The sequence below is a fragment of the Gouania willdenowi genome, unplaced genomic scaffold, assembly GCF_900634775.1.
Source record: "Gouania willdenowi unplaced genomic scaffold, fGouWil2.1 scaffold_424_arrow_ctg1, whole genome shotgun sequence".
Lineage (NCBI taxonomy): Eukaryota > Metazoa > Chordata > Actinopteri > Blenniiformes > Gobiesocidae > Gouania > Gouania willdenowi.
In genome coordinates, this window is record NW_021145185.1 from 78993 (window position 1) to 90357 (window position 11365).

The following is an 11365-nucleotide window of genomic DNA, read 5'->3' on the forward strand; positions in this document are numbered from 1 at the left end:
ACCGTAGAGGATTTACCAACATTCCAAACAAAAATAAAAGCTTCAGTGCACCCGAGAGGACGTACGACTTTCCAAACCAAAATAAAAGCTTCAGTGCCACCCTAGAGGACGTAACGACTTCACAAATAAAAAAATAAAAGCTTCAGTGCCACCGTAGAGGATTACCAACATTCCAAAACAAAAATAAAAGCTTCAGTGCCACCGTAGAGGATTTACCAACATTCCAAAATAAAAACAAAAGCTTCAGCACCAGTGTAGAGGAGGTTACTCAAAATAAAAGCCTGATAAAATCTTAGTAGCGTCTTGCACTTTCCCGCTGAACTGCTGTGATTTGATTTTTAATGTAGTACTTAACAGCCTTCCAGGTTCTTGTCTTTAACTCTTGTGGTGAGGCCTTGATGCAATCCACACAGTCTGCTTTCCCGGAACTTTGCCGAATCTAGGAACACTTTAGAGTCTTTTCCACTGCACGCACTTCTAATGGTGTCCAACTCCTCCTCTTTGAGCTTTCTAAGACAGGAGGACAGAAAAAAGATAATCAGATCCATAGACTACAGAGCCAGTGTCACTACAGCTCATTTAAAAAGACTCACATTCTAGGAATGTCAAAGATTTCAGTGACCTGCAAGCTTCAATAATTAACCAAATGTATAATTACAAACAATGTCCTTAAAGCTGGTATCTTGATAAATGAAAATAGCACAAAAACTAAAATAATTTACACCAGCTGCTGTACTTGGTGATGTAGTACTAGACCTGATTTTTCTTCCACAAATTCACCAATACTAGATACTACTCAAAATAATAAGAACAGGGCAGCAAGTTCACAATATATAGGTAGGATTTTTGTAGTTGTAGCGCCACCATCTTGTTTGGCATTAACAATCTTATTTCTTATTTTGTTTAATAAAAAACATACAGGAAGATAAATCAACCAATTTACATAATGTGTTTCAATAACAGTAATAATGCCTACCTAGTGGTTGTGTTGAAAAAGGTAATGGGTAAACTGTCCAGACTGTGCCATACCTGTAACAGAGGATTCATCTCGCTGTGCTCGGTTGCATCTTTGGGTTCCTAAGAGAGAATAAACCACAAAGAAACTTGATTAAAACCTAAGTCAGCCTAAAACTCTACCATCCAGCTAAAACAATCCCACAATTTGAGGTATAACCATTAACTGTATAATATCTATGGACAGACCATCCGTAGGTTTGTGAAGAGTTTAACTGAAGCCAAATGGGAGGTTCCCATTGTCGCCACTTTGGCAGCATCACACGTCTCGTCACTCTTGGAAAATACAAAAATGGGCAAAGAGGGAGGGCTGTCAGCGGGGAGACGGAGGATTGATGCCTCGCTGTCTGTAGCTAAGAGCTAACCCGGAGCTAACAAATGTAGCCGAGCTAAAGCTAAGGCGCGAGTGTTAGCTGACTAAAAACAAAGGTTGTGCTTCTCTGCTCCCCTCTGCCTCTCCTTGCCGCCGGATATTTGTGCAACCAAAATAACAGTCAGGATGTTAATAATAATAATAATGCATCAGTTTTATATTGCGCTTTTCAAGACACCCAAAGACGCTTTACATTACTGGATGCACTATTCATTCACTCACATTCGTACTTGGTGATGGTAAGCTAGCTAGCTAGTACTAGCGTAGCCACAGCTACCCTGGGGCAGACTGACAGAAGCGAGGCAGCCATTCTGCTCCATCAGCCCGTCTGACCACCACCATCATTCATACTCATTCATGCACCAGCGATGTTTTTACTGGTAGGCAAGGAGGGGGAAGTGTCTTGCCCAAGGACACAACGACAGATTAATTTGCCGGGAGCGGGGATCGAACCGCCTATCATTCGATCATTGGCCAACCTGCTTTACCAACTGAGCTAAAATGCCGCCCCATGTTGTTTCATTTGCAAAGATGCACCAAAAAATCTCAATATCTCGTCTTGTTTATAGTATCGAGATATATCGTATCGTTGCCCCTGTATTGCGATATATATCGTATTGACAGATTCTTGCCAATACTCACCCCTATTTAATAGATTACGTTTTTTGTAAAAGTATGTACACAAGTGGGAAGAACAGCTGATGTATGAAATACCTTCTTCAGAGTCATCCGTTATAGATGTCACAGTTTGTCTCTTTGCTTCAGAGGGTCCTGCTGAAATAATGCAGCACTGTTAATTCGTAAATGTTTACTTTTTCTACGAGATTCTAAAGTTAACAGTAGCAAGCATAGTAGAGAGAAATACCTTCAGCATCATCACAGTCTGACTCGACATGGTGTGGCCTTCTTGGTGTGGAGGATGCTGTTAAAAAAAAAAATCTGTTTTAATATTTCTCTGTGTACATGAAAACAGGGAAGATTATAGGGTGCATGGGTTTGTGGGATACCTGAGGACAGGGTGTCCTCACCACACTCAGAGGAAGGCGTCTTTCTATTCCTCCTGAGGATTCTTTAACAAATCAGACAATTATTAACTCACTAAAGTTGTCTTAATGGTCTTTGAACATATTCTAGTAACAAAGTGGGTCATCCGTTTACACCTCTCCATAAAAGACATGTGTTGTGCAGGACAATCACCCAGAAGAAAGACTTAAATGTTAAAATCACCTGAGGATGGACGTCTCAACAAGAGTCCTTCTCCGTCTCCATGTCTGAGACCTCACTGTCCCCAGCTTCTAGCACTTGCTCTAAAATCAGGTATCAGAAAGTGTGAAAAACATTTGTTCTGAAATAAATGTAAGTATAAACTGAATATAGGTCATTACCATTAGGACTGATGTGAATTTGGTCCAGGCTCATTCCCTTGAATTCTGACAATCGTCCTTGTTCTAGCGCACACAGCACTTTGCTGACTTTAGCCAACTCCATAGTTCCTTCAGGTAGTCTATAAAACTGTCTATGGACCCGAATGTCGTGGCCAGAAAATTAGCCATAATGTCCATCTCGTGATCCTTCAGGTTCAGGACTGTTGACAGTGTAGAGATCTGCTTCCTCAGCTTGGTTGAGGAAAGAGTTTCAGGATGTTTGGCTCCACATTCCTTTGCAATCAGTCTGATGGCATCTGATCCCCTCAATGAGTCTCTGCTTCAGGTCTTGAGAAGAAAAGGGATTTTCATCAGGAGTGCCACAGGCCCTCCGATATGCAACCAATGCTTCCATTGAACTGAGCATGTCTGGTGTCAGAAGGATGGGAACTTTCCTGTTCCTCTTCCCCCTTATTTCAATGCGTTGAAAATGTTGACAAAGCTTTTGCTCCAAAGGGGGAAAAGTCCTTCTGCCAGATCAGAGTGTACTCCTGTGGTGTCTCTGAGGGTAAAAGCACTCAGTGGCATCTTTGACACCTCACCCTCTCTCCTGCGGTTGAACAAGATGACCTCACAAAGAGTCAAAGTAGCTAGCTTGGACCAGTTTCTCTTATTTGGATCCTTTTTAAGTGTTTTTTGGTACTCTTCCCTACACTTATCAAGATGCATGTGCATCATCTTCACATCTTCAGTGAAGGGGAGAAGACTGGGGGTGGTTCCATTTAGCCTCTCTTAGAGTTTGTAAAGCTGGTTCATTGCTGTGTTTGCGAATCAAGTGCCGTGCCATTTTATGGCAGTGCAGAGGACAGTACAGACAATAGCGTTTTTTTTGTAAACCCGAGCTCCATCTCTCTTTTTCTGGAGCCTCAAAACTGACATATTTCCTGAGTTTGTATCTCTTGAGTGCCCACTCTCTACTCTCTCACCCTGAGAAGGCAACTTGCTGGACACAGTCTTCCTACTGTAAGTCTTTATGAACTTCTTTCGTCTTTTCAGTTTCACTGGTGACGCCTTGCTTTCAGGATCACATGATACATCTGAACTGCTCTCATTTACTGAGTCTTTTGAGGGAAAGTAGTCATCCCCACTGCCCTCATTTGTTGAGTCTGTTGATGGACAATATTCATCTCCACTGCTCTCCATGCAGCTCTTAGAGGCTTCTGACTTAGCAGGTGTCTTGGAGAGTAATTCCAAAGATTCGTAGGTGAGCTGAAAACATAAATATAACATCCGCTAAATTTTTGTCATAAATAATAACCAGGCATGAATCTCTAACACTGTGAGCCCATTGTCAAAACTGATAGTGAAACTTTGAGTGTCATGGTGTTAAGCGTTACTGTCTAGAGTGTTAACAGCAATAAGGTTAAATAGAGGATGATAGAAGAAAAATAATGCATACAAACTTACAAATACGCTGTCAGTTCTTTCCAGTGGTGGAACTTCTGGGTCAACACTGACAGAGCTTGAACTTTCAGTTGGAATTTTCTCACTACTGGAGCTTGTTTCCTTTGTTGGAAAAATGACAATATAAATATCCATAATACAAATATGAAACATAACCAGTAACTTCCAGGGCATTTGTTCAATGAGGACAATACTGCTCCTCAAGTACTGCTGGGACCAAATGATTTTTCTGAACTCATTTGACATAGACCTGCACATTATGAGAAACTGCAAAAAAGCAGATCAGGTGGTTGGGATTTTGTAATAGTTTCAGAAGCATAAGGTTTTGCTGCTAGTTCCAAAGTAATGTGACAGGCTGCAGTCAGACAGACTGAGTTTAATGACTGAGGGGCTAGCTGTACTGACCACATGACATACACAAAGCAGAAATCTGATTATCATTTTATAATAGGCCTGGGCAATAATTCCACAACAATATATATTGATCAATAGACATGTAGTTAAAAAGAAAACAAATGGGTCGATATAAAGTTCGATAGAAAAACAGTTTCCCTAACTTTTTCATTCTAGGCTATGATGTAGTTTAATACTACAGTCATTGCTTCCTCCCAACCAATAACAAACGCAGACCCAGGCACGCTCCGTCAGCAAGCCCCGCCCCTCTCAAACCCGAATGGAGAGCACATGCATTACAAAAGATTGTCGCTGCGAGGACAGGCGGAGGAAACTGTCCGGAAAAAAAGGTTTCAGTAGTTCACCAGCATGGCCATGTTTTGGTTTTTACAGCTCTGACAAAAAGCATCAACAGTTGTTTGCAAAATGTGCAGAGGATCTGAAAAAATTGCCTGGTGACCCAGTAATACATCGATCTTCAAAATGTTTTAAAACACCTGCAGCTGGAGAAAATCAAATTCACATTGAAAGGCCAGGAACATAAGTTTATTCAAGTTTGGCATCCCCTTCTTGATTTTATAGAAACTTTATTTACCCCGTTTTCTTTTTTTTCTCTTTTTCCCTGTTGTTGTTCTTTCTCTTATATATATATACACAATTTTGACAAGCGTTTTTATTTTTTTAAATCGATATGATTTTTTTTCCCCTATATCGTCCAATCCTACCTTTATAAAATCAATAAAGCTGGACAAGTGTGACAGCACATATAAGACAAGGTGTTTGAGGCTCTTTTACACTACTGAGGCTTAAGTGTCTATATTCTTGTTGTCAATACAGCTTCACATTCACTGTGGTATGATATTCTCAAATTTCCCATAGGGTATTCTCGTTGCTGCTGGTTAATAACAAGAGCTTCTGAATACTTACCAAACTGTTGCAAGGTGCCAGGACCTCAGGAGGAGATTCTGATGAGGACTTCTCTTCATGAGATCTTCCCGAAGGCTAAAAAGGCAGAACATACATGAGTGGCTATTTCTATTGTTTCTGATTTTGTTGTGTTCCACAGAATTAGCAGAATGCTGGCTAACTGTCGTTGTAGAAAGTTTTGGTGCCATTTGAATGAACTAGGGCTTAACATTACCTCTAAGAGTGAAAACCACTGACTTTGTTAGTCTCTCATTTGATTAATCTTACAACTCTGCAATCTACATCAAGGAAACCCTGATAGACTGTATTGACTCGTTTCTTGAACACGTGGTGTACGGTAGCACACTACTTGAGTATTTTGTGTGTGGATTGAACCTCTCTGAGCATACCCAGCTGTTGGAGTCTGGGATTAATTCAGATGACATCTCCTGTGATGACGTATTCTCCTTTTCTTGGAGTGGCAGTCCTGAGGACTAAAACATAAACACCTGTATTACTAAAAAACCAAAACAACAACAACAACAACAACAACGTACTGTGTAAGAGGCCCATTGAAAGAAGTTAATCTTTGTATAAAATTAATTCTACAAATGGTTGTATGAGCAATTAACTAGGGGTGACCCCGAATAGTCGTCGATTCGACTCAGATGACTGTGATTCGACGGCCAACCTCATTGTGTAATCGTTGCAAAATGGAGGTTAGGAAACAAAGATCATACCATTCTGGCAACAGCAGGGTGCTGAACATCTTATTCTTTATTTATTTGTTGTTCAAATAAATGGTGATAAAGCGTATTAGCAGCCTATAAATAATTCTGTTCAATATTGAAAATGATGTGTGTACATAATCAGTATATTCTTATATCCATGAAAAAAAAAAATCACCTAGGCCTACTACAGTTGCAAGATCCAATTAATTTGAGGCGAGCGTGCTACAGGACCAACAGAGCCGCATTTTGGCAGTGATTTCAACTTTACAGCAACTTATTTGCTCAAAATGTTACTAAAAAAGGCTTCAAAAGTATAGGAGCAAAAGATAAGATAAACATTTATTGTCCCACAATGTGAAAAAGGTAAAGGATGACCCAAGAGGAGAGGAGAGGAGATTTTCCAAGGCTGCCTTAATTGTAAACAAAGCGAGGAGCGCACTTCTTCCGCCCAACCTGAACAAGTTGGTTTTCCTAGAACAACTTCCAACGAGTCAGACAACAATAGGTGCAGTAAAACACGGCCCTTTCTATATGACAGCATTTTATTTTGGTCAGATCTAATTTTATTTTGGGACATTATAAACTTTACTTGGAGACTGTGTGGCAGGATGAATTAGGTGTTTGTGTTACCAGCCAATCAGCTGATAGTAGCGACATATTAATCTACTGCCTTGTGCTGTTAGTGCTTGGTACTACTATATGTCCACAATGTATAGCTTCAACCCTGCCGTTATTTTTGAGTGTTTCAATGAAAAAAAATCGGAGAGAAAAAGGTTTGAAACCCGACAACAGCAGTGAGCGTGAGCTGCTGCTGGGCATGAGCTGCTGCTGAACTCGGCAGAGCAGAACAGGAGAGAGAGAAACGGCAGGACAGATAGCGATTTTTATAATAAAAAACAAAATGCCCAGAGGAATTTACAGTGCAGATGAGTTGCGTGCACTGATGTTTGCCGATCATGATTCAGAAGGGGACGATCTGCCCTCTGATGATGATCACTCTGCAGCTGGAGGTGCACATACTGTCACAACTCACACTGATCAGAGTTTTCCGTTTTACTGAATTTACCTGCTCATATACAAATGAGATTAGCTAATTTACTCCTATCAGATTCCTGTTCATTTACTCTGAGGAGAGGATGAAAAAATGAATTGAAAAAATATCTACTCTGTAAATATGTTCAGAATTCTGTTTTACTGAAGTTTACCTAGTAAAATTTACTAGCAAATGTACTCCTGTCAAACCCCTGTTCTTATATGTTGAGCATGTGATTACAACATTTTTTTTTTTCTGTGTATAAATATGTTTAAATAAGTTTTACAGAAATATGGCCACCACCTGATGATGTCACAATATGCAAATAAGATGAGTAAATTTACTACCATCACAAACTCTAGGTCATTATGAATATTTTTATCATTTACACTAGTCCAAACGGAATATTTTCCTAAATAAACTCTGGCGCCTAGAGGGTTAACTACATATGACTACAGATGTGAATATCAAAGCTCTATCATCTTTACCTGAATGTGGTGTTTCTCATTCTCCGTGTACTTGGATAAGCACTTTTCATGATGGTCCTTCAGAAGCTGGAAGCGTGCAGAAAACCTGGCCAGAGATTTTCGTCTGAAGAACAGTCAGAAAAACATAACTGTCAGGGGAGAGCAGGTACTTGCACATTGTAACTAAGGTTATGTCTGATATAGCTGACAGGTGACTGCTTTATTTGCATCATTTATTGCATACAGTGCAGACTTCTGATATTAGCGACACATTGCTGGACTCAGCATATAAACAAACATGTAAGCCTGCAACAGGCCCTTGAAGGCCAAGTTCATTTTATGTTTAGCGCCAGGACAGACAAGTCATTTAAGGTTACTTTTCCAATATAACAGAATTATACCTTGATATTTTGGTAAATAGCCTCATATCATTTACCGTATTTACACGAGGCAGTCGTGTCAACTATTCTCCTCTGCGGATCAGGTTCTCCTGCGCATGCGCACACAAACGGGTGAGCTCACTCACCTGCGTGAAGCTGGCACCCCACCCCATGAATAACTCTGTGAAAACAGTCTCTGAAGTTTGTGCTGTGCTGAATAGTGTTTAAAAAAAAATAAAAATAAAAAAAAAAAAAAAAAAAAAAAGATTGGGCTGACTATTTTCAGTGAGTTTTGCGTGGGGTGCCAGCTTCACGCAGGTAGCACACTCCCGTCAGCGGGCAGAGAGCGTGCGTGGGAGGACGCGTGTCCGCTGAAAGTCAAAATCAGCATTTACGCAGAGTGAAAGAGTTCCGCAGCTCCACGTGACACAGCGCGACTCAGATAAGCTCCGCTCGCACTGCCAACGCACCCCCTAAACCCCACCGTTAAACAGCCTCGTCATGCAGATTAATAAAATAATTTTTGTTCACACAACAGTTCTAACAGTAATGGAAGAATTAAAACGAAATTAAAATATTTTATTGTTCCTCTCTTTCCGCACTCATTCTAAAATCGGTTTGTGTTTAAACACAGCCAATTACAGTGAAACCTGTGAAATATCAGCAAACTGGTCCGATTTTTGGAAAAAGAAAAAACAAACATTTTCTAATGAGAAGTTTGCTCGTAGCATTAGCGACCGACCATGCTAGTTAATATAAAAACTAGTGAGCTTTTAGCTGCAAACAGGCTAGCTACAACGTGAGTCTAACAGCCTTTTCTAAGTGTCTAAAACTGTAAACTTACTTAGTTGTTCTGTAGGTTTTCCGTTCCGTTTTTGCCGAGCTTCTGTTGCTGTCTTTTCCATCCATCTCTTTTGCTTCCTCTTCTTCACGTTCTCCTCATCGACTGAGAGCAGCACCTGCCTTGACCCCTGCTCATACTGACGGGAGACCCCGTTAGTCAGAGCGAGTGGGGGATGGGCATAGGTGAAGTGGGGGACCGTAAATGTCAGGAAAAGGTGTGTCCATTCACCACTGTGTTTCAGTGGAATGAAATAGGGGAGAGTGTGGGATAAAAAGTTCCATTTTTTCGTAAAGTGCAAGAGCACGACTAGAGTAATGCCTCCAACTACAATATAAACTGTTTAAGAAATACAGCTTTAGCAAAAAAATAAAAAAAAGTGGTTTTGTGGCACATCTTGTCCCCATGTGTGGGGTAAGTTGTGCCATTAGTCTTCATCTGTTATAACTGTATTTGCTTCTAATTCCCATTTTTCCTTTACATTTAAACTATTGACAGTAGATTCATGTTAGACTAATAAAGGTCAGTTTAGGCTACTAACAGGCTAATAATGCATGGTACAGGTCCAGAAACACTTTGCCTTGACCCACCTTTATGTAACTTGACACACATGATCGGAACAAACCCTTAAAGAGAGCTAGTGTGTTTGGTGACTCGCAGAGTTATTAATAAAAACAGGTGTTTAAGGCCTGAGCTACATGCCCAGGGTTATGGTTTAGGCCAGGGGTCACCAACCTTTTTGAAACCAAGAGCTACTTCTTGGGTACTGATTAATGCGAAGGGCTACTAGTTTGATACACACTTAAATACATTTTCAAAAGAGCGGGGGGGGGGGGGGGGGGGGGGGGGGGGTAGTTTGCTTTTTAAAGAGAAAATGAAATAATTCAATTTCACAGTGTTCTTTTATTTGAAAAACACATATAAAGTAAAGAACAAATTCCACAGTACCCGTGCAAATGGTAAATGGTGGTAGTAGTAGAATAAATAAAATAAATAACATAAAATTAAACAAAAGGCATACATTGCATAAATTATCCATCAATCTGTGCAATGTATGCTTGAAATAAAAATAATCAACAAAAGGAAAATTAAACATAGCCTATACAACAACGGCTATAACCATAACAGAAACACTTCCCTACACATGGTTGGATTTGATTTTCTCCCACTGACATTGTCCGGGCGGACCATCCTTCACTGAGCGTCGTTTCCGGCCGGACAATAATAACGATTACACCTCTTCTTATGCGGTGTAATCGTTATTATTATTACAACAATATTATTATTACAATAATATAATTACACCGCATAAGAAGAGGAAGAAGAGTCTTCTTCCTCTTCTTATGCGGTGTAATCGTTATTATTGTCCGGCTGGAAACAACGCTCAGTGAAGGATGGTCCGCCCGGACAATGTCGTGCAGAAATCAGGAGAAAATCGGGAGAATGGTGGCCCCGGGAGATTCAGTGATACCCTCACTGGTAAGTGCTGCTATTTGAGCTATTTTTAGAACAGGCCAGCGGGCGACTCATCTGGTCCTTACGGGCGACCTGGTGCCCGCGGGCACCGCGTTGGTGACCCCTGGTTTAGGCCAATGGAGGCCAAAACTTGACCCAGCAACTTCAAAATGGGGACACTGGTTCAGGATCAGGTCCTGCTCGTGCTCATCATTCACATCAGGCCACTGCTAAGTGTACTAGCTTCAGTTTATTCACATCAGGCCACTGCTAAGTGTACTAGCTTCAGTTTATTCACATCAGGCCACTGCTAAGTGTACTAGCTTCAGTTTATTCACATCAGGCCACTGCTAAGTGTACTAGCTTCAGTTTATTCACATCAGGCCGCTGCTAAGTGTACTAGTTTCAGTTTATTCACATCAGGCCACTGCTAAGTGTACTAGCTTCAGTTTATTCACATCAGGCCACTGCTAAGTGTACTAGCTTCAGTTTATTCACATCAGGCCACTGCTAAGTGTACTAGCTTCAGTTTATTCACATCAGGCCACTGCTAAGTGTACTAGCTTCAGTTTATTCACATCAGGCCACTGCTAAGTGTACTAGCTTCAGTTTATTCACATCAGGCCACTGCTAAGTGTACTAGCTTCAGTTTATTCACATCAGGCCACTGCTAAGTGTACTAGCTTTGTTTTGTTCATTGTTTTTAAAGCCCTGAATGGTCTTGCACCATCTTATCTGTCTGAGCTTCTAAAATTCCACCAGCCCAGCAGAGCTTTACGTTCTGCTGGGCTGGTGGGGTTTTAGAAGAGCTGTTCAAAACCAAACTCAAGACCCATTTATTTAAACAGGCTTTTTGATTTTTGGCACTTTGATATTTTGTCTTAAGCGGTTTTATATTCTTGTAATAATTTTGTTACTATATGGTTTTGGCGTGTTTTTGACTT

General features: G+C 40.6%; 1 protein-coding gene and 1 long non-coding RNA gene across 2 annotated transcripts; both read right to left on the minus strand.

Moving 5' to 3' along the window:
- Positions 1–448: 448 nt before the first annotated feature.
- Positions 449–2435, minus strand: LOC114460322 (uncharacterized). Its single transcript, XR_003673583.1, has 5 exons — positions 2395–2435; positions 2253–2309; positions 2102–2161; positions 1030–1077; positions 449–510 (listed from the first exon to the last, which is right to left on the minus strand). It is a non-coding gene; the product is annotated as an uncharacterized LOC114460322 (long non-coding RNA).
- Positions 2436–3520: 1085 nt separating this feature from the next.
- Positions 3521–9156, minus strand: LOC114460321 (uncharacterized). The gene is made up of 6 exons (XM_028442252.1): positions 8970–9156; positions 7767–7869; positions 5925–6008; positions 5536–5610; positions 4219–4317; positions 3521–4020 (listed from the first exon to the last, which is right to left on the minus strand). The coding sequence occupies exons 1-6, from the start codon at positions 9032–9034 to the stop codon at positions 3583–3585; spliced, it is 864 nt and encodes a 287-aa protein (XP_028298053.1). The 5' UTR covers positions 9035–9156; the 3' UTR covers positions 3521–3582.
- Positions 9157–11365: the final 2209 nt, after the last annotated feature.